This window comes from Delphinapterus leucas, chromosome 19 (genome assembly GCF_059928025.1).
Source record: "Delphinapterus leucas isolate spDelLeu-1000000601 "Yukka" chromosome 19, BTC_Dleu_Yukka2, whole genome shotgun sequence".
NCBI lineage: Eukaryota > Metazoa > Chordata > Mammalia > Artiodactyla > Monodontidae > Delphinapterus > Delphinapterus leucas.
In genome coordinates, this window is record NC_143147.1 from 13,257,190 (window position 1) to 13,280,186 (window position 22,997).

General features: G+C 51.6%; 1 protein-coding gene and 1 long non-coding RNA gene across 14 annotated transcripts in view; one reads left to right on the forward strand and one right to left on the reverse strand.

Moving 5' to 3' along the window:
• The window catches only part of GAS7 (growth arrest specific 7), a 195,769-nt gene that overhangs the window by 45,867 nt on the left and 126,905 nt on the right, over positions 1-22,997 (forward strand). For 2 of the 13 annotated variants that reach the window (XM_089900341.1, XM_089900349.1), the window contains exon 1: positions 8,898-11,750. The exons of 4 other annotated variants lie outside the window; for them this stretch is intronic. In XM_089900341.1, the coding sequence (XP_089756467.1) occupies positions 11,532-11,750 (219 nt within the window). In that variant the 5' untranslated portion in view covers positions 8,898-11,531. 7 more of the 13 variants (XM_022596200.3, XM_089900350.1, XM_089900343.1 and 4 more) reach the window with 7 other exon arrangements.
• LOC149744746 (uncharacterized) lies at positions 18,263-22,000 on the reverse strand. Its single transcript, XR_016388842.1, has 2 exons — positions 21,624-22,000; positions 18,263-21,424 (listed from the first exon to the last, which is right to left on the reverse strand). It is a non-coding gene; the product is annotated as an uncharacterized LOC149744746 (long non-coding RNA).

Below are 22,997 nucleotides of genomic sequence, written 5' to 3' on the forward strand. Positions count from 1 at the left end.
GCCCCGGAGGTGGTCCTGGAATCACTCAGATCTTTGTGTGGTTCTCGTGTTTCATCCCCGTTTCTAGGGAGAGACTCGCGGGTTCCAGGATTTGCTCAGAGCTTTCTGCCCTGGTCCGCTCAGCCTGGTGGGAACTTGCCCAGTCTCGGGGGTTTTGGGGCAGGGAGGTGGAGGCGCAGGTCTTGGAAGGGAATCTGGTCAGAGCTCTGGGCTTAGGGGACTTCTCTGCCCAGGTCCTGTGTTTCCCAGGGTCAGGTTAGTGTCTTTAAAATCAAAGTTCTCAAGTAAGCGGCATGTCCTCCAGCCTGGCGTCTGTCCCTCTGTGAGCTGACAGCTGAAATGCTTTCGGGGGAGCTGGGTGGAGCTGTTGGTGATGAGCGTTCTGGAACAAAGAAGAAGTGAGTATTTCATGTAGTACTTCAAGCCCAGGTCTCCTCAAGACCACGGAGCCAGTAGCAAAAGCCACCCTACCAGCCCTCCCCCCTGCAGCCCCCAACTGCGGGCTGTGCAGTCCCCCCACCAACCCCAGGAAACCACGAGTCCTCCTGATGTAAGCTGGAGCTGGGTCCAGAAAGGGGATTATGTACGGGGTGGGGGTCACTGCTGCCTTCTTTCCAGGGCTCCCCGAGTTAACCCCAGTGTTCAGAGCAAAGAGGTGCCCACAGTCACGGAATGTTGCGTCTTCTCGAGCGGGGGTGACAGATTCAGATGTCAGTAGGTCACTAAGCACTGAGGAATGATGTGCCATCGGAAACAGCAGCCACAGCCAATCGTAGGGAGCGTGTGCCCAGCTGGAAATTTGAAATCACCCCGTTTTATAATGTTGGTAATTGACTGAAACTGAAAACAACAGCTAGCAACCCAGTGTGTCAGCCAGAACTTAACCAACCTCTGTCTGCTTGCAGCCGTCTCCCTGCAGGAGATGTTGGGTTCTAGGGACAGGGTGACCCACCCAAGGTTGCCAGGCTGGTCAGGAGCCTGCACTCACCTGGCTCTAGAAGCCCAGGCTCTGGTCTGTGTCTGGCCAACGCGGTTAAGGAAGATCACCCAGCTTAGGAAGGGGCAGGGCTGGGGTTTGAACCCAGAACTGGCTGGCTCTGGCCATGCTGCTCTCACTGGGATGGGAGGTGGGGTCTTTTGGTCCCGGTCACGTTCTCTTCCCAGAGCTCCACCCTGGGATTGGTCCTGACCCTCAAAACAGGGCTGCTCTTTGACCAGCAAGCAGCTTCCCCGAATTCTGTGGACTTTTCAGGAACAAGAGGAGATCTTGAGGTGTGTGTGTGTCTGTGTGTGTGTGTGTGTGTGTGTGTGTGTGTGTATGTATGTATGTGGGGGGCACGTGAATTCTCTCTCCCTCTTCTCCCTCACACCCATTTATTGTTCCTGGGTTTTCTCCCTGAGAACTCCAAGGAAGAGAGCTGGAGAGTTGAAAGAGAAGGGAAATGCAGGCACAGCTCGGGTATTGCGTTCTTGTTTTTGTTTTTTTTAAACCAGTTGAAGGTTTGTGGCCCGTTGTCAGATGATGGCTAGCATTTTTTAGCAATAAAGCATCTTTAAATTAAGGTATGTATTTTTTTAAGATATAATGCCGTTGCACACTTCATAGACTATAGCGTAAACATCTTTTATTCACACTGGAAAACCAAAAAAGAAAAAAGAAAATCTTGTGACTCATTTTATTGCGGTGGTCTGGAACTGGAACCCACCATCTCTCCGAGGTCTGATTGTACTTTTCTCGTCTGGGAAGCGGCTCCCGCTTTGCAGGAAAGGCCCGATTAACTGTGCCCTCCCTGAGTCACTGGGTCGGTCACTACTGGCGAGCTGGTGTCCGGGGAACCCGAGTGGTGTCACCTCAGGGCCTGCTGTGGGATCCCCGCGGCTGAGAGGACTGCTCTGAGATGGAGAGGCGGGTGTCACGTGAGTCCAGGCCACAGACTGGCAGCACCCTCAGCGGGCAGAGCCTGGGAGCTCACCGCGTCCACCTTGTCCTGGCCCCTCTGGCTCCATCCATGATGGGAACTGAGGTGGAACTTCAGGGTGGGAGGGGAGTGGTGGGGGGAGTATTAATAAGTAAAGCAGGGGGGAGGGGCTTCTAAAAGATTTACTAGTTCAGTATTTTCTGGATGTTTCCTAGTCCTTTAAGACTGGTCCAGAGGAAGGCCAAACAGGAGTTAGTCTAAGTTCTCTACCGGCTCCCACCCTCAGCTGACCCCTCACCCCCTGGTTTCGTTCCCAGCACCACCCTGACCCTCCCACCCCCGCCCCCATCACCCTGTCACCATTCACCCCTCTCTTTCATCCTACTGAGAAAGGAAGAGCAATCTCCTTGTTCCCCTGCCCCCTTTTCTAAATAAATTTATTTATTTATTTTTGGCTGTGTTGGGTCTTCGTTGCTGCGCATGGGCTTTCTCTAGTTGCGGCGAGCGGGGGCTACTCATCGTTGTGGTGCCTGGGCTTCTCCCTGCGGTGGCTTCCCTTGTTGCGGAGCACAGGCTCTAGGTGCACAGGCTTCAGTAGTTGTGGTTCGCGGACTCTAGGGCACATGGGCTTCAGTAGTTGTGGTGCACGGGCTTAGTTGCTCCGCGGCCTGTGGGATCTTCCCTGACCAGGGCTTGAACCCGTGTCCCCTTCATTGGCAGGCGGATTCTTAACCACTGCACCACCAGGGAAGCCCTTGTTCCCCCCTTTTAATCATATTATATATGCAATTGTGCAACCTGTTTTTTTTTCTTTTCTTTTTTAAGGCATTTAAAAATTTTTTATTTTTATTTTTGGTTGCGTTGGGTCTTCGTTGCTGTGCACGGGCTTTCCCTAGTTGTGGTGATCGGGGCTACTCTTCCTTGCAGTGTGCAGGCTTCTCATTGCGGTGGCTTCTCTTGTTGCGGAGCACTGGCTCTAGGTGCGCAGGCTTCAGTATCTGCGGCATGCGGGCTCAGTAGTTGTGGCGCACGGGCTTAGTTGCTCTGCGACATTTTTTCTTTAAACTTAATATATGTTAAATACCTTTCTGTATGAGTAGATGTATCTAAAGCATTATTTTTAGTGTTCACTATTAGTTCATCATTTGGATGAACTATTTGTTATTTATAATCCCCTAGTGATGGACACTGAGGTTGCTTTCTTCTTTTTCCTTTTTTTTTTTTTTTTTTGGCTTTTGTTAAAATCGCTGAAGCCAACATTCCTAGTGAGGCATCCTCTCCTGGAAAGAAGCATGCTCTGCAGTTACATCTGTGGTGTACATTTTGACCCATTCTATCGTTGCTCTTCAGAAAGGTGGTACCAATTTACAGCCCTTGAAAATGCCCGGCGCCCCCTTCACTGGCCGAGACTCGGATCTGCAGGCCTAAAGGAGAAACATGTGAAGGAAAGTTGGTGGCAATGCGTTCTGGCAACGCCCTTATGCCTGAGACGCCTTCTCGCTCTCCAGCACTGCTGCTGCCCATCCCTGCCACTCCCAGGAAGTGGGCTGCTCTAATGCAAAGAGGGCTGGACTTGAAGGCCTAGGTCTGAATCCTGGCTCTGTACATAACTGCTTAAGGAACATCCCTTGACTTCTCAGTGACTCTGTTTTCTAATCTTTAAATTGGGAACTCTGGGACTTCTCTGGTGGCGCAGTGGTTAAGAATCTGCCTGCCCCTGCAGGGGACACGGGTTCGATCCCTGGTCCGGGAAGATCCCACATGCCGTGGAGCAACTAAGCCCGTGCACCACAACTACTGAAGCCCATGTGCCCTAGAGTCCGCGAGCCACAGCTACTGAAGCCCGTGCACCTAGAGCCCGTGCTCTGCAATAAGAGAAGACACCGCAGGGAGAAGCCCATGCACCGCAACGAAGAGTAGCGCCCGCTCACCACAACTAGAGAAAACCTGCACGCAGCAACGAAGACCCAATGCAGCCAAAAAAAAAAAAAAAAAAAGGGAATGCTGATACTTGCCTTACAGAATTACATACTTAGCACATAGTGGATGATGACTAAATATTCATTTCTTTATTTTTAATCATCCTTCAGTTATTTCAGTGCACGTAACTTCTCTTCCAGCCCCCTGACCCCTGGTACCTCCCTTGTCACCCTCATCTGTCACTTCATCCACCACGGGGCGCCTTTATACTTGCAGACTTAAGGTATGAGTGGTTTGAGGCTTTGAGTCCATGGTAGTAACCCAGGCTCTTCAGTGGGTTGTTTTTCGGCCCTCAGACACCTAGAAAGTTGGATGAATACGTGTCAAAATCATTGTGTTTCCTTCCGTCAAACTAAAGGGAGGTCTTAGTGAGATCTGTTGCCACCTGCAAATGATGTTTTGGGCTAGGTGAGAGAGGGACCCGTATCTGCCAGCAGGAACTTGTGCCTGTGTGTGGGGTGCATAGGATATCTGGACCCTTTCCTTTGGGATTCGGTAAGTAACTGTGTCCAGGAGGCTGTGTTTCCCGCTCGGACCCGTCCTGTTGGGTCTCACTTAGGACCCGTGTGTGCAGGTTTCTGAGTCCTGCCGTCGGTGAGGGCCAGTCTGTGCTGGGCTGTACTTTTCCTTGTCCATCTTCAGCCCGGCCTGTCCTTGTCGGAGGCTCGTGCAAGGCCCTGGCACCAGGGGCCAGTTGGAGCCGGGGGCCGAGTGGGGAGCCCTCTCAGGCACAGTGATGGCCCTGTTTCCTCTCCCACCTCGCCGGGGGGGCCCCCGTTCACTGCAAGGAGAGTCACGCATTCCCCCCTTGAGATAAGAATAGAGCCCGACTGTGCCCCGGGACAGAGTCCAGCTTCTTCACCGGCCCTCTGAGGCCTGGCAAGGGCTCGAGATGGTACTGGCATGAGTGGGCCCTGGCCGCCTGCCCTGCCGGCCCCTTATGCATTGTGTGGCCGGGACACTGGGTGCAGTGTGCACGCCTGCCCGGCTCCCCGCCCCTCAGAGCCCACTGTCTCCAGGCTCTGCTCAGGATGGAGGGGCTTGGCCTAGAATCAGCTGCCCCGGGGCCCTGCTGTGCCCCTTCCCTTCCCTGGGGCCTAGGACTCCACCCTCCCAGCCTTGAGACCTCCTGTGCCAGGCCTGCCTCTTCCTGGAAGGGAGGAGCTGGGACCAAGGATAGGATCATCAAGAGGGCTGGGCATTGAAGGCAGCAGCCCGGGGACCCAGTGGTCTCTTTCTGCCCCCCCCCCGCCCCCACCCCCACCCCCACCCCCACCCCCGGCCAAGGGACAGGAAGCAGGAAGCAGCCGGGGCCACGCCTCCACCTTAGCCCCGCCTGTGTCTGAGGTGGGAGCTGGAACAGCCTCGCGTCAGGCCGACAGCAGGACTGGACCAGGAGCTGTTAACGAGGCGCGGGGCATGGAGTGTCCCCTGGCTCTTCTGTGGTCGTGTTGGGGGATTCCTAGTATACTTTCTAGTCTTCAGATTCTAAGGCTGGACTTCTCAAACTGTGGTCCCTGGACCAGCATCACCCCGCAGACCTGCTCAGTCAAAAAGCAGGGGTGGGGCCCCGATATCTGTGTTGAACATGCTTTCCAGGGAATTCAGTTGCATGCAGGAACCCCAGGACCCCTGCTCAAAATAGTTTTCAGTGCTTTCCGGGGTCCAACAGGTGACTCACGAGTGTTGAGGCTGTGGTAAGCTGGGGGGCGTAGCCCCATCTAGAGATATTCGGGTAAAGAGATATTAAAATATGTTTAAATATGGAGTCCCCCATTGAACCTTAAAATGATACAGATCTCAGCCTGCACCTTTACACGTATTTCAGTTAATTCTGCAGCGTGTCAGGTCGTGTTTGGGTTTTACCGGGTGAGGAAAACCAAGGCTGATGGCAATCAGTAACTGGTTTGTGCAGTGGAGACGTGGTTGGGAGCCAGGGTTTTCCACTTAGAGCTGGGGGCTTTCCACTCTCCCCCACCATGGCTGTTGAGCAAACCCGCCACACACATCAACCCAAGTGTTTGGGACGATGCCTCCAGTGAAGGATGTCTGGGTCCCTTTCTCAACACGTGAGGGTTTCTAAGAGATGCTGGCTGAGGCACTGGCCTCTTCTCCAAGGAGAAGGCACTATTTGTAAGTCTTCAGTGGGAGGGCAGGATGAGGGCTAACACGGCGGCCTGAACTGTTTGCGAAGCACTGTCCTTGGCAGGGTGGGTCTGGGAGAGCCAGACCACCACAGTTCACAGATGGGAAGGCCCACTCTTGGGGTTTGGGTCACACGGCTCATCATTAAGTGGTGTCCCCTGATGTGTTTTCCCTCCGTCTTGCCACCTGCAAGAGCCATGGTGCTGATGGCATTTGGAGCACGGGGCTTTGATGGTGCTGGTGGAGGGCAGATGTTGTGTGGCTGTTAGCATGTCACGCCGTGCCACGTGCTTTGGGGGCTTTTTGTGTCAGGGGCCCACAGAGCTCCAGGCAGCCCTGGGTCCACTGCCTCCCAAGTCCTCCCCTAAGACAGTGGGTCTCCGTGGATTCTGAGATGTCTGTGTTGTGCCCTGGGTGGGAGGGTTGCTGAGTTCCTTGCTGGGGTGCTAGAGGCACCCCGGAATCGCCTGGCCTTCTGAGACTTTGATGGAAAGCATGGGGTTGGAGAAGCCTGGGAGAGGCTGACGAGGAATAAGCAAGCAGTGTCAGTGGTACGCGGTTAGATCATCAGTACTCTCCCCATACCTATATTTTCTCAACTAATGAATGGGCCTGTGGCCACACAGGTGGATAGGCTGTTTTTTAATTAATTGATTTAAAATTAATTTATTTTTTTGGTCCCTGACCAGGGATCAGACCCGAGCCCCCTGTAGTGGAAGTGTGGAGTCTTAACCACTGGACTGCCAGGGACGTCCCGTGGTTAGTTTATTTTAAAACAGACCTGTCCAATCAAGAATATTTAATAATACTGGACAGCATTTATGTAGCACTTGCTATTTTTTCAGGTGCCGTTCTAGATGCTGTATCTTTATGTACTCATACTACCAGGCCCATTTTACCTATGGGGAAACTGAGTCACAGAGAAGTGCAATCATTTCTTCAGGGTCACCCAGTCAGCGACAGGGTTTGTACCCAGACCATCTCTTTCCAGAGCCCGTGATCTGACCCACTGGTTGCTGTACCGATTCTGTACCGGCCTCCCACAGAGGGCCGTGGAGCCCCCGAAGCTCTGTGCAGCTGTGAGGTGTGGAGAGCTCAGAGCATCTCTGCTGAGTGCCATCATTGTGGTCTGTGGATTGAGTCCTGGTCTAGCTGAGCCATTTAGGGGAGACTCAGTAACACGGCAGGAAGGAAAAGTGATGGTGCCCCATCTTCTCCAGTGCCCCCCAGTTTTAGAGGGAAATAAGACTGGAGGGTCTGTGGCAGGGCAGAGGGAGCGAGACAGTGGCTGGGCCAGCTCCTGGTGGCTGCTTCTCCCCATTGGTGGCTGTGTCGTCCACCCGGGCCTGGGGCCAGCACTGGTCCAGCTGGCTCACAGCTGGATGCAGAGTGGGAGGAGAGGGAGGGTCCAGACGCCGAAAGACTGTCAGGGATGTGCCTCAGGGGCCAGCCTTGACTTCCCTCCAAACAGGAAGAGCCTTTGTACTCAGCTCGCTTGTAGTTCCCCAGTGGTTAGCGCCACTGATAAGAGAGTTGCACGTTGTGGTCAGAGGCGTGAGCTGCCAAACGCCTTTTGCCCCCAGACAGCCCACATGTGACATCCTCCCCTGTCATCCTCTGCTCCCTGGCCGCCGTGGCCCCGGTAGTGAGCACAGCCAGGCGAGAGGAATCAGAACCTGCCCGACAGAGGTGCTCAGAGCGGAGGGGAGGGCAGGGTTGGCAGGGCCCCCTTGGGGGGTATTGGGGGGGGCTGGTGCTCCTCGAGAAGATGTTGAGTCTGAAACGTGGAACAGACAAGTTCATCCAGAGGCCCTAAAACCAGTCGATGCTTTGGGATGGTGACCGGGCCAGGTGTAAGGACAGTCTGTGGGCAGCTTCCAGAGAGACCACTGAGTTGTGCTTTCTACTAATCCAGGTCATGGTGGTGATGGGGACATGAAGTAGGAGGGAGGAAGTGGGCTGGGGACTTGGACCAAGAATCAGACACTCTTGGGAGGATCCCCCATTGTGATGGGCGTGCTTGCAGGAATCCTGGGAGATGGTGAGTTTCTGCTCGTTTGTCACCCTTCTGGAATTACTAGCTGTCTTAACTTCTGTCTCCTTGAATAAAATGTATAATAAAATGTAATAAATTGTAAAATAAAACATCTTCATGAGAGCGGGGAGCACGTGGGGCTGCCCTAGGGTGAGCATCCAGTGACTGTTGAAGGGAGGGAAGGAGGGAAGGAAGGGGCTGAAGAGCGAGAAAGATTGTCCGCTGTGACTTGGAAGCAGTTGTAACATTTCAAACTATTTAAAATTGCTGCCCACCCTCCCAGTCTACCCTGACCTCCTGGTTCCCCTTTTTCTATTTTTTTTTCCTCCATCACCTTCTAATACTCTTTATACTTTACTTATTTATTGTTTTTATTGTGTGCTCCCCTTACCCCCTTGCTGAAATCAATGCTCCACAAACGCAGGGGTTTCTTCCCCTTTTACTTGATCACTGCCGTGCCCCAAATGTCTAGAAGCAGTGCCTGACCCTGGGCAGGTCCTCACTAAATATTTGTCGAATGAATGAATGGATGGATGGATGAAAGTGCCCAGAAAGGGCTTGGCTTGTGCCGTTGGGCCGTGGGAATCCAGCTTGCAATAGATGTTTCAGCACATTGTCCCCTGGGAGGCGCCCCACAGTCTGGCCACCTGCCCTTGACCTGCTTTGTCCTTCTGATTTACTGGGCCCCTCAGGTAGGACCACGCTGATACCGTCCAGCAGCTTGGACACAGGAAGGCTTTCCGGGACTCATGGGCAGGACAGTGAGTGCCCTCGAGGGCCAGGCGGAGACCGACTGGGTAGTGAGGTGAGCTGTCCACAGCCAAGGATCCTGGAGCCTGGCGTTTGACCCCATTCCTGAATCCCGCCCCGCTCCCCCGACCTTCCCCACAACTGGGATTCCCACCCTCTGGACTGTGAGAAGTAGAAAAACGCCCGATTGAGCGAGCAATCGAGGGCTGAGACGCAATCCCTGCTGACTCAGCCTCTGCCTTCTTGTCTTGCAACTGGTACCCGACCCACAGAATTAATCCGGGTCATCCTGGCTGACTCCACACCCCGGGCTGCCGTGGGGCCCAGGCGCGTCCCATTACTCTCAGGGTCAAGTCCAGACACCAGTTCTCAACCTGGTGGTTGGACCCAGCCCAGACCCCTGGCAGCGCCCCCGCCGCCCCCATGCCTGCCACAGTGAGAGCCTTTAAGCTGTGGTCGACAAGTCCATTTCCAGTCTTTGCTCAGTTTTGCCCTTGACCTCCTGACCCATATCCAGTTGGCATTGCTGTTCAACCTGTCCAAGCATCACGCCACCTGCAGCCTGTCCAGCTCAGTAAATGGGAAGTCCGTCCCTCCAGCTGCTGTGGCCAAAAACCTTGACACCCCCCCCCACCGCCTTTTCTCTCACGTCCCATGTTCAGTGTGTCAGGTAAACATGTGGGCTTCTCCTTCCAAATTGATTTTTTAAAAAATCCAACCACTCGTCACCACCCCCACTGCTGTCATCTTGCTCCGAGCCACAGCCACCAGCCCTGTGCCCTTGAACTAGTGCAGTTGCCTCCTGACGGCCCTGCCAGACCCCAGTCTGTTCTTTTCAAATAATAAGTCCGATCGTATCACGCTGCTCCTCAGAACATCCTGATGGGCCCCATGATGGCAGAGTAAAAGCCGAAGAAGCCCTCACCGCAGCTGACAAGGTGCGACATGGTCGGGCCTGTGACCTCCCTGACCTTGGGGGCCTCTCCTTCCCTGCACCTCACTCATCCCTCTGCTGCACACCGGCCTCTCTGGCGTTCCTGAGGGTGTTCCAGGCATGCTTCCTCCTTAGGGCCTTGGCAGCCCACGTGGCTAATCCCTTTGGCGGGCTGAGTAATGGTCCCCCAGAGATGTCCATGTCCTAAGCCACACAGCCTGTGGATGTTACCTTACGAGGCAAACAGCATTTTGCAGGTGTGATTAAATTAAGGCTCTTGAGATGAGGAGGTGATTTTGGATTAGTCAGGTGGGTCCAGTGTACGGACAGAGAGTCCTGATAAGAGGGAGGCAGGAGGGTCAGGTCAGGAGTAGATGTGACAGCAAAAGCAAGAGGTTGAGGATGTGAGGAGGGGGCCACGAGCCAGGGACTCGCGGGCAGCCTCAAGGAGCTGAACGAGGCAGGGAAGCGGATTCTCTTCCAGGGCCTCTCGAAGGAACCAGCCCTGCTAATACCTTGACTGTAGCCCAGTGAGACCCCTTTTTAGACTTCGGACTCCAGAACAGGAAGACAATACATTTGTGTTGTGACTTTAAGCTTCGTAGTTCGTGATAATTTGGTACAGAGCCGCCAGAAACTAACCCACTCTTTGATCTCTTCTGACTCTCTTGCTCTCCTTGTCATGCCCACCCCTTTACACTGCTCTGCTCTTTACTCCATCACTTGTCCCCTTCCAACAAAACTGGGTCGTTTACCCGTCTCTCAGGCTGTTGTGTGCCTGTACTCACGGGGGGGGGGGGTGTAAGTTCCACTACATTACGTAGCGTTGTCAGAGTCTAAGGGACCCCATTGATCTCTAAATGCAACCTCTCAGAGCAAGATGAAGATGGCCTGGAGACGGGGAGGGTCCTGCTGAAAGCTAGGGCATTGCCATGGTAGTTTCTAGAGCCCCCAGGGCTCAGACCTCCTGCTGCTCTGCTCTCCAGCTGCGTTATCTCTTTGGACCTCCTCCTCCCCCACTGCCACACCCAGGGACAGCAGGGCCTCGCCCCGGAGCAGGTGCTTAGAACTTGAAGGTTGGGAATCAGTCTTGGCAGAGGAGTTGGTGGGTGAGGCGGTGTCTTACAGGAAGCTGGGAGGTTCTCCCCAGGGAGCAGGGATGGGGAAGCTGATAGGTTTGTCTTGTCCCCAGCAGCTTGTGTGGAGTATGGGGTGTTTGGAAGAAGGAAAGGAAGAAAAGATATGAAACGGTAGTGATGGGCAAGCAGGTAGAGCAAGCGTTGTGTGCCCACGATGGGCACCTAGACTTGAGGACCGCAAAACAGCATGGCTCATGGCCAGGGAGAAGCAAAGAAGGATAAGGCAGACCTTCTTTCAAGAGGGCCTGGGATTGGCTTCCCCGGGACACAGCTGCAGGCTGTAAAGGGTGACTGGTTTGCTGTTAGGAAGACTCCTTGCTGCTGTCTTCTCCGGAGAGGACACATTTTGAAACACTTCCTGAGTTGGGGAGGGGAGGTGACATTTGGCCCCCCTCTCCCCAGGCTGCTGATGAAGTGTGGTTGGTGATGAACTTACAGCTGTGCTTTTGCACTGCTCCCCCCCACCCCCACCCCGGGCTCATCCACCCACCAGTCCCACCGGGGCTCCCCTCCCTCTGCTGGAGGGTGACTCAACGCTGCTCTTGTGCAACGGCCCGGGCTCTCCGAGCAGAGCTGTTTTCCTCCGTGCTGTAGCTCCGCTCCTGATTTATGTCTTTCCATTTGGGTTAATGCTTTCCACATTTGTGTCTCAAGATTGGTGGGTGGTTCATGCCTGCAGCCACCAAAACTCCAGTGCCCAGCTTGGGTCTGGCCTGGAGAAAGCAGCCAGCCAGCCAGCCGAGGGCAGCTTGGAGCTTCACCTGGAGGCCGTTCTGTCTCAAGCAGGAAGAGGGCAGAGGGAGGAGTGCAACCCTGTGAAGGGCACACGGCGTGGAGGGTGTGAAGAGGTAATTGCCCGAGCCTGTGACTTCCCGTCAGAGAAGCTGCATCGTCTCGGGGAAGTGAGAGGCACAAGTTGTAGGGCGTGGAGAAGTGTTACGTCTGTGGCTTTGGAGGCTGTTGGACAACACATCTGTGTGTGTGTGTGTGTGTGTGTGTGTGTTTCATTTTCTCTTCGTGGAACAATAATATTACCTTCGTTGCTATGGTGGTGTTGCAGGCGTGGCTAATTGGACACAGACCTGATTCAGGCTGGTGTCCATAGTGATTATCAGACACAGCCGTGCAACTCGCTTGCATTTGCTCCCCTAGTGTGAGAGGCTGGCGGGGTATCACTGCCCGGGCAGTGGGCGCCCTGGGGCGGGGTGGCACCCCGGTCGGAAATGGACCCAGAAGCTGGGCTTTAGGCAGGAGCAGGGCTATTCCTGATCATTTCCAAGGCTGGAACACAGCCCGGCTTTGCTGAGGGCCAGGGCTTTGGGAACTCCTCCTCGGAGGCCCGGGACCACAGGGGAGGTGACACCTGCTACCGGGCGAGGGGACAGAGGCGCCCGTGGCACCCGGGGGCTCGAGGCTGCTGTGCAGCTGGTCCCCTGGGCCCACTCACCTGGCAGGTGCTGTCTTCCCACTGAGGTTGTAGCATCCATGCAGAAGGGTGTTCATGCGGTAAGTTTTAAACTCTTTGTCGAGGGTACATATCCAGAAGCGTATCTTTGTTAATTTTACTCGTACTGAATAGGTCATATATAGATGAATTCTGTCATTTATTAGGCACTAAAAAATAGAGAGTGAACGTTGGCCTGCCTCCCACCCTTTGTCCTCTGCCTCTTAATTCCCTTCCCCAGAGGTGAGCAAGTTACCAGTTTCTTGTGGGTGTAGAGGAGACGGTGCAGATTTACGACTGTGCGTGTGCCTTTATTTCCCTTCACACCTGTGCTGGCTTCCTCTCTTCTTCACCTTGCTGCTGCTGCTGCTTTACACCCTGTAACAGTATATCGTGGAGTTTAGTCAATAGAAGGAGTGTCCTCGTTTTTTTTAATACCTTCCTGACTCATTTCACGGATGGGCGTATGGGCTGCTTCTCATCTTTTCCTGTTACCTCTACCCGCTGTGGATACCCTGTGTGTCCATCGTTCTGCACACGGGGGAGTGTCAGGGAAGGATCCGTTCTTGAAGTTGAAAGCCTGGAGCAAAGAGTGTGTTTGTAAATTTGATAGAAAGTGCCAGACAGCCTCCAGCGAGGCAGATCTATTTATCCTTCCACCAGCTACATCTACGAGTGCCCATTTACCCATAGCCTCGGCAGCACTGTGCACTTTCCAGTTTTTTTTAAATATAAATTTATTTATTTATTTTTCGGCTGAGTTGGGTCTTCGTTGCTGTGCACGGGCTTTTTCTAGTTGCGGCGAGCGGGGGCTACTCTTCGTTGCGGCGTGTGGGCTTCTCATTGCGGTGGCTTCTCTTGTTGCGGAGCATGGGCTCTAGGCACGTGGGCTCAGTAGTTGTGGCTCGCGGCCTCTAGAGCGCAGGCTCAGTAGTTGTGGTGCACGGGCTTCGTTGCTCCGCCTCATGTGGGATCTTCCTGGACCAGGGCTCAAATCTGTGTCCCCTGCATTGGCAGGTGGATTCTTAGCCGCTGCACCACCAGGGAAGCCCCCCACTTTCCAGTTTTTAATTTTCTGTTTGGAAAAGTTCTGTGTTTTTGCATTCAGTTGATTTCCTCTCCCCATGTCTCCCCCGACACTGTTGCTGCCCTATGGGGATGGTGAGTGGATACCAGGGTATCCACGGCAGATGAAGGTCTGTCCTGCAGACCCTTCTCTGAGCAGTGGTCCAGCCCCTCTGCAGGCTGGCTGTTCCTTTACGTGCTTTCAGATCTCCAGGGAGGCCCCCTTTTCGACATTTGAATTTTCTGCTCGTGATCACATCACTAGAGTCCATTTCCTACGTGCTGCTCCCCTTACTTTCCCCTGCTTCTTCCCTCTCTAATCTCCGTCCTCCCCACCTCACCCCTGCATGGGTCCGATCTCTCGTTTGCAGTTTCCTCAGCTGCTACTTCTCCTTCTCACTTTCCAACAATAAGAGTCTTTTTAACAAAGAATCAGACTTGGACGAAAATCTCTGGACACCACTCCAAGCTGTGTGTCTTAGGACACACGCTCAAGAATGAATTCCAGGGTAGAATGGGGTGTGGTGGCTGCATCTCTCTCCCCCTTAGGTTTTCTAGTTCGGGGTCTGGAGCTGGAGCCAAGCGTGTTTGGAGAGATGCCGTCAGACAGTATAGCCCAGTAGAACTTTCTGCGATGGTGGAAATGGTCTCTGTTTGTGCCATCCAATACCGTAGCCACTAACATGTGGCTAGTGAGCGCTTGAGTTGTGGCTCGTGTGACTGAGAGGCTGGGTCTTCATTTTAATTGTTATTTATATTTAAATCCTTATATGTGCCTAGTGGCTACCATATTGGACAGCACAGCTCTAAGCCACACACTTTTCAGGAGAATAAGAGTCTAAGAAGAAGAGTGTATCTGCCTAGGTTTCCTCGAGTCAGAATACAACAGCAGTTCTTCCCCAAGATGCTCAAGCTTGGTGACCTATTTCTGAACTTCATGTATTTCCCGTATTGGAAACACCAATGGGGTTAGGCTGCCAGGCGCATCGGGGAAGGTTCCCAAATTCCAACTTGGAATATCGGCCTTCCTTGAGGATGTGCATGGCAGACCCTGAGCTAGGCCTTGTGGACACAGAGATGAACGAAGCAAGCCAGCCCTGTCTGAATGGAGCTTCTTGTATCTTTCAATAATGAGTTAAGCAGAAAATCAGGATGCTTACAGAAAAGGAAGTGAATTAGTTTCCTATTGCCACCAACGTAGTAGCTTAAAAGAACGCATCCCCCTTCCGTAGATCTGAAGGTCTGAAGTCTGAGATGAGTCACGAGGTTAAAGTCAGTGTCCCAGGGCTGGCTCCTTCTGGGGGATCTGGGGGGAATCCGTTTCTTTCCTTTTGCATCTTGTAAAAGCTCCTTCCGTGGCTCATGGCTGCACATCCTGTTACCTTTTCTCCCCGTTTCTGGCTTCACATTGGCTTTTCTTCCCTCTTTGACCTTGTCTCTTTCTTATAAGGACCCTTGTGATTATAGTTAGGGCCCGTCCGGATAATCCAGCAAAACCTTCTCATCCCCAAATCCTTAGTTTAATTACACCTGGCAAGTCCCTTTTTGCCATATAAGGTGACAGTTGTAGGCTCCAGGGATTAAGATGTGGCTCCATTTGGAGGGGCCATTTTTCAGCCTGCCCCAGGGGGTAGCTTTCAATACTTGAAGGAGAACAAGTTTGTGTCAGAGAAGGTCGTTAACCAAGTCGGGCCCTTCCCAGGTGTTCCCGATTGGTGGAAATGGACAAGGCTTGAACCATTCCTGTTGAAGATCTGATGTTGTAAATCAGTGTAGCTCACTATTTACAGTAGCCAAGACATGGAAACCTAAATGCCCATCGACAGATGAATGGATAAAGAAGGTGTGTGGTACATATATACAATGGAATACTACTCAGCCATAAAAAAGAATGAAATAATGCCATTTGCAGCAACATGGATGGACCTAGAGATTATCATACTAAGTGAAGCAAGTCAGGAAAAGAAAGACAAATACCATATGATATCATTTATATGTGGAATCTAAAATAGGACACAAATGAACCTATCTATGAAACGGAAACAGATGCATAGACGTAGAGAACAGACTTGTGGTTGCCAAAGGGGAGAGGGATGAGGGAGGGATGGAGGGGGAGTTTGGGGATTCGCAGATGCAAACTATTATATATAGAATGGACAAACAACAAGGTCCTACTGTAGAGCACAGGGAACTATATCCAATATCCTGTGATAACCCATCATGGAAAAAGAATAGGAAACAGGATGTTTATATATGTATAACTGAATCACTTTGCTGTATGGCAGAAATTAACACAACACTGTAAATCAACTATACTTCAATAAAATAAATTAAAAAAAAAAAACAGTGCAGCTTATATTTTGGTGGGTCTCTGAGTCACCCAGGGAATGTGGGAAAAGGACAGAGGCCCGATCTTATCCTGCTCCCATAAGCCTTGACCTGTGTGCCCTTTATGAACTCTCCAGGTGACTCTGCCCCTCAGTAAAGCTTGAGAAGCATTGCTCTTAGGAGTCATCTCGGGGATGATCTGTGTGTGTGTACGTGGAAGGTGGAACGTCTTGTCCTCTGTGCGTGTGTGAGTGCCAAAGCCGGGCTGCAGATAGGAAGTGCTGGAGGAGGCTGGAGGAGGGGCCAGTGTCTGCAGAGCACCCCCACCTGGGCCACACCTGGGAGACAGGAGAAGGTGCAGCCTCACCGAGAAACGGGGAGGGTGCTCCAGGCAGAGGGAGAGACTTGACAGCAGCGCCGAGGTAGGAACAAGCGCATTGCCACCTTTGGGGACACGGAGGCCGTTTGGAGCCAGAATGGACAGGGACAGGGAATTGATTTGACAGGAGGAGAACTAACATTCACCTGCAGGTGTTTGCAGGCTCGAGGCAGGGCAGAGGCAGGATTCTGTTTGTCGTGCCGTCGGGGTGGCCTGCATGAAGGCCCAGGCTGGGTGGTGGCAGGGAAGGTGGAGAAAAGGTGATTTCAAAGGAAATATGAACGGCATGGGCCTAACAGTCAGTTAATACTAATTGGGCAGGTGTGTCGGGCGCTGGACTGCTGTGAGCCAGACGGACAAGGTCCCTGATCTTGGAAGTTTGCTTTGGCGTGAGGAGGCATGTGGAGTTGAGCAATAAACAGACAAACCCAAATAAACAAGAAGAGCATTAGCCAGTGGTAAATGCTGTGCAGAATTAAATTGGTTCATGTGTGCTTGGGAGTAACTAAACGGTGGCTTCTTTAGATCGGTGCTTGTGGGGGAACCTCCCATTGAAGCCGATGTGTGGATCCAGCCGTGGGAATGAATTGCTGGGGGAAGGGCACTTCGCGCAGAGGTAACAGTGAATGCCAACGCCATAAGGCAGGACCAGACTTTCCCCATCCAAGGAACAGCTCAAACAGCGCTGTCCAAGCTTTTCTGTAGTGATGGAAATGTTCTATATCTGCACTTGTCACGTGGCCAGCAACCCCGTGTGACAACTCAGCACTTGTAAGGTGCCTGGTAAGACTTGGGAACCGAATTTCACGTTTTAGTTGTCATTAATTTAAATCTAACTTTAAAGAGCAAGATACGGCTGTGGTCCACGCTGCGTTGAATGGCACAGAGCAAGAAAGTTGGTGTGGCTTGAAGGGAAGTGATATAAGATGATGAAGGATCAGGTAAATAGGAGGCAGACTTTATTGCTTTGTGAATTAGGCTAAATCGTTCGGATTCCTTTTCTCAAAGAGGAGCACAATAAGGGATTGCGAACGTCATTCCTTCACCTTTGTGAAGGAATGCTTTTAATTAGATGCTTTTAATTAGAAGGTGATATAACCTGATTAATGTTTTGCAAGTTCGCTCTGGCTACCATGTTGAGAATGGATTGTAGGGGATGAAGAGGGGAAGTCGTAGACCAATTCGAAGGCCGTGATAATGATATAGGGAGTGGTGGTGGTGCCTTGGGAACAGGGTGGCAGCAGTGGAAACAGAGAAATGTGGGTGGATTCTGGATGAGCTTTGGAGGCAGATTGACAGGAGTTGAGAGGGGCTGGATTGGGAAGGTGGAGAAGCTGACAATCCTAGATTTGGGGCTTAAGCAACAGGGTGGATCATGGTGCCATTTGCTAAAATGAGGCATGGAGAACAGGTTTGGTTTTGGTTTTTTTGGGGGGGGAAGCGAGGAAGATGGGCTCTGTTCTGGATCTGTTAGAGATTCCTCCTGAGCATCGGTGTAGTGCTGGCAAGTAGCCAGGTGGACATGGGGAAAGGTCAGGGCTAGAGAAGTGCATTTAGGGTCATCAGGAAATAGAGGGTGTATAAAGCTATGGGACAGGAAGGGTCGGGCCACTACAGAGAATAAGCAGATAGGAAAGAAGGGTAGGGGCAGGAGATTGCTGGGACATTTAAGATTGAGCTGAGGGGAAGATCCAGATAGGCAACTACCTGAGAAAACGTGAGATGCCATGGGAGCCATGAGAAGTCACAGTTTCCGGAAGGAGGGAACGTTGAATCCTGCTGCCTGGCCAAGGACTGGCCTAGAAGAGTCCAAGGTGCCCTTGGATTTAGTAACAGCATGAAGGTCATTAGTGATACTGGAGATCAGGCTCAGCAGAGTTGGGCTGGAGACCATCAGAGGTCAGAAAGCAGGGGTCATGACTATAAGTAAGTCTTTTGGTGAAAATATTCGCTGTGATGAGAAGCAGAGGAATAGGCAGGGCCTGGAGGAGTGGGGTCAAAGGATAGATTTATCTCTTTTTAAAAAATTTTTTGTATTTTAAAATTTATATATTTTAAAATTTATTTGATTGAAGTATAGTTGATTTACAGTGTTGTGTTAATTTCTGCTGTACAGCAAAGTGGTTCGGCTATATATATATATACACATTCTTTTCCATTATGGTTTATCACAGGGTATTGAATATAGTTTCTTGTGCCATACAACAGGACCTTGTTGTTTATCCTCTCTTTTTTTTTTTTAAAGCCAGGTGTTATATGCTGACAGGTAGAAAGCAGGTAGGTTGCCTTTGATAGGAGGAGGGCCTTTTAGCCACTGTAATGGGAGGGCAGGCTAAGAACATGGGTACTGACGTGGGTAGGATGAAATTTGGACAGTGGGTTGATGAGCAGTTGCTGTCAGATTGCTCTCGTCTTTCATGAGAAAGAGTGAAATAGTTGTTTTGAAGATGGAAAACAAATCATTGCATAACCATGGTAGGGTTGCTAGATGGCTTGAACTATGCTTCTCGAACACCAACGTGCAAATGAATCACCTGGGGATTTGTTAAAATGCAGACTCTGCATTTCTAACCTGCTCCCAGGTGGTGGTGATGCTCCTGGCTTTGGATCCCACTTTGAGTAGCAAGGCTCCATAGCACTTCTGCAGTGGGAAGCTTAAGAAGACAATTTCTTATATGTCCAGGAGATGCCTAAATTGTTCGCTCATTGAATTTACTTTTAGGGCAGAGCAGCAAGAGTTGAGAACCAGTTTGAGATTTGTGACCATTATTTAAAGTGGGTCTTCTCAATGTTAGAATTATCTGGAGGACTTAAAAACAAAACACCAGGACACCAGGGCTTCCCTGGTGGCGCAGTGGTTGAGAGTCTGCCTGCCGATCCAGGGGACACGGGTTCGTGCCCCGGTCCGGGAGGGTCCCACATGCCGCGGGGTGGTTGGGCCCGTGAGCCATGGCCGCTGAGCCTGTGCGTCTGGAGCCTGTGCTCCGCAACGGGAGAGGCTACAACAGTGAGAGGCCCGCGTACCGCAAAAAAAAAAGCAAACAAAAAAGCCCACCAGAGCCTGGATATTTTGATTTTGATTGAGATTCTGAATTAACCTGTGTGGGGTGGATCCCAGGCACCCTACGTTTTAAAAGCTCCCCTGGTGATTCTAGCGTTCATCCAGGCTTGAGAAGCATTGATTTAAAATACCAGGTCAAGGGGATGACCATGGGAGTAGGTGGCCAAAGTGGGGTGGTGGCACCATTGCCCTTAGGATGTGTGGGCCCCGTCTATATAAACAACTTGAGTCACCCCAAATCAGCATGCCAAGGCTATTCTAGTCACCTAGTCTTACATAGTCCCACCAGAGAAATTCCACGTCAGCCAGCAGGAGCAATCTGCTCACCAGGCTGTTCTGGAATCTTCAAAGGGTCCTGGGATGACTGTATTGGCACACAGTTCAGAGCTCCTGGGTGCATCTGGTCTACCTCTTGTATGTGCTTCATGGGTGGGGGGAGGGACACATTTGGGTATGTAGAGGGTGTTGCTCAAAGCTTCTACCAATCCCTGCTAGTCCCAGGCTCCTTAAAAAATTTCGACAAAGGCACTCAAATGGTGGGGTCCCTTGAGCCATACAGCCTGGTCATGAACAAGAGCAGAGGAGAAAAACAGTTCAAAAACTGAGAGCCCAACTTAAAAGATGAAACCTATCATCCAGTTGCCAAAACTCATAACAGGAGTCATGATGGAAGTCAGGAACTAAAGGATCTCTGCATGTGGCAAGGAACTAAAACCTAGACAGCCAGCAAGGACCCCAGGTCTGCAAACACCACCCACATGAATGAACTTGGAAGGGGATTCTCTTTCAGCTGAACCTTGAGATGACCACAGCCCTGGGTTGCAGCCTTGTGAGAAACCCTGGGTGAGGCTCAAAGTCTGGGTAAACTGTACCCAGATCCCTGCCCTGCAGGAACTGAGACCACACATTTGTTGTTTGAAGACCCTGAGCTTTGGACTAACTTGGTACGCAGCAGTAAATAACTAGTGGAAGAGATGAAGGCAGTCTCATCAAAACTCTCCATCTCTCGGCTTTACTTTCCTCTGTGTCGGCGTCATTTTCTAGCTTAGTCACCTCTTCAGAAAGATTCTAGAAACTCTCAGTAACTCCAAGAGAAAAAAGGAAAATCACTGGGCAGCTTTCCAGTGGAGACTGGGATGACGTAGTTGAGAGGTGGGGTCATGCTAACCACACAGACTGAGGAAGGGACAAGAGTGGTACCCAGAGGAGGATCCAGGTCAGTTGGTTCCAGAGGGTGGAGGATGGAAATCTACCCCCAAATGGTAACTGACGAGATGTGGCAGTGATGGAATCCTTGATGTGAGCCTGGATGGGATTTGAGGGAACAGGCCCAGCTCTCAGGCAGAGAGAGGACCGAATGGTTAGTGTTACCGACATCAAGGGAAAAATCTCAAGGAGCTTGGGGGAATGAGGTCTGGGAAAAGGCGCTGAGAGATGGTGATCCCCGTTTTAACTGCGAGATTTTAACTGTCCATGCCCGCGTGAGGGCATTAAGAAGAGAACACGCTGGTGAGGTGCCGGGCAGGCAGGCAGAGACCATTCTTTTGAGAAGTCCAGCGGCAAGAATTTGCTCCTCCGTTAATAGGAGACAAGGTTGCCGGTTGCAGGGCTAGAAATATAATGAAATTAATCACCAAAGGGCAGGGCTGCCAGGAATCATATAAACCACTCCTTTTATCTGTTAAACGTGAGTTATTCCCCCCAAGTCTTCTTTTAACCTAGAGTTTCCATCTCCTCCTTCTGAGCCTTCAGAACTCCTGACAAGGAGAGGACGAGTTGGACCCCAGCCACCTCTTGTCTTCTGTCTTTCCTGGTCTCCTGTGAAGGTGATAAGGAGCTGGATTAATAAGAAGGAGAGAAGAGAAACATCCTGGCCTGTCCCCGTCCCCATGATATGCCTTTTGGTATGAAATGGAGTCTGATCGTGAGTCTGATCACGCTGTCAGATTTGAGCTATGCTTGGTTTGCAAGAGAATAGCTCTGGGAGAAGGATCTGGCAGAGGCCACCACATGGACTGGTCACCCTTAGGTAGTGCATCCAGGGTGACTAACCTTGCCAAAGTCATGAGGACAGCTTTCTTTTCAAGACCAGGTGTCGTGTATGTAGGCATGATGGCGCTGTTGTAACTGCCTGGGACGGCTCGCTCCCCTGTTGTATCAGGTGTATCTCATAGGGCAGGCTTGCAGGGTGTTAGAGGAGTCAGCTCCTGTCTGACCACCCGACTTGGCCACCTGAGCAAGAAAACTGAGGGAAAAATATGTTGGAGGAGAAATTATGAAATGCTGGAATTCGTTACTCACGTCCAGCACCCACATGGGGAAACCTGGCTGCCTCTACCTAATCCACCCCAGGGCAGTGGAAAGATGCCTCTCTCAGGTCACTTGACACTGTGACCCGGTTTAAACTTTTCACTGGCCAGAGAGATTTAATATAAAGTGCCCACCTGCTCAGGCTGCCCACTTCAGCATGTGTGGTGGAAACCTAGCAGGGCTTTCTGCATCGCCTTTCCTGGAGCTCCGCAGGAATGCATCCTGACTTTGCAGGGGCTGGTAGAGCAGGCGCTGTTTGGTAAACAGGGGTGTGGCGGAGGGGGAGGGCTGGACGGGCAGGTCCCCAGCTCCCTCTGCTTTTTCCGATGACTCACAGGCTGCGATGTTGGAAGGGGCCTCTGAGATAGATCGTCTGATCCAGCAGGCTTATTTCACAAGCATGATTTTGGAAACGGCTCAGGGAAGGTCCTGGAGAAGTGAGTGGAAGTGGGGGACACGGGACCCATCGCTCACCTCCACGCCCAGGGCCACACTCTGTCCCTCATATAATCTTCTTTGATTATATATATATATATATATATATATATATATATATATATATATATATGGCAGGGATGGAGTGGGGAATGGAATTCGGTTTTGGACATGTTGAATTTGAGGTGTCGGTGGCCTGTGTCTCTGAAGCACAATGTGGTTTGTCACATGAGTCAGAACCCGAGTGGGGATCTGGGAGTGGTCCACAAGGATGCAGAGGAAGGGCCGCGAGAGGCTGATCTTGGGCACATTGTCTTCCGTTAGTGATTAGCAGCCTGCGGTCCGTGGGCTGTGTTCTCCTTGGTTTCATGGCTGCTGTTCTGGGCTGTCATCCATACCCTGGAAGGGGAGAGGCAGCCCAGAGTTGTCCCACATTTGCAAGCTGGTTTGATGAGCCCACACGCCCATCCCTTAGTCCATGGGTGAAGGACGTGTTCGCACTTCTCTGCAGAGGCAGAGATTAGAGTGATGTGGCCACAAGCCAAGGAATGCCTGCAGCCACCCGGGAGTCTGGAAGAGTCGAGGAACGAAGCCCCCTAGGACCTGCAGGGTGAGTGCAGCCCTGCTGACACCTTGGTTTTGACACAGTGCAACTGATTTCAGACTTCTGGCCTCCAGAATTGTAAGAGGAAAAAAATGGGCGTCGGTTTAAGCTGCCAGGTTTGTGGTTATTTGTTACAGCAGCTGCAAGAGACTAATACAGTGAGCATTTGTCAAAGTCAGCCTCTCAAGATGCCCCTTGGGGGGGAAAGTGATCCCTGGTCAATGAACTTTGAACCTGGAACAAATGAACGTTCATTCATTCATTCAGCACTTTTTTTGAGCACCTGTTGCACTTTAGACCCTGTTCTAAGTGCTGGGCATTTATAACACAGTCCCTGCCGACACTGCTTGGGTTCTTCTGGGGAAATCAGACAATAGAAAACAAATATGACATAATATCGCGCTAATGAGGTTCTGTTTTCCTCTCAGAGCAGAGGGTAACAGGAGTTGCTATTTTCTATGAGGTCAAC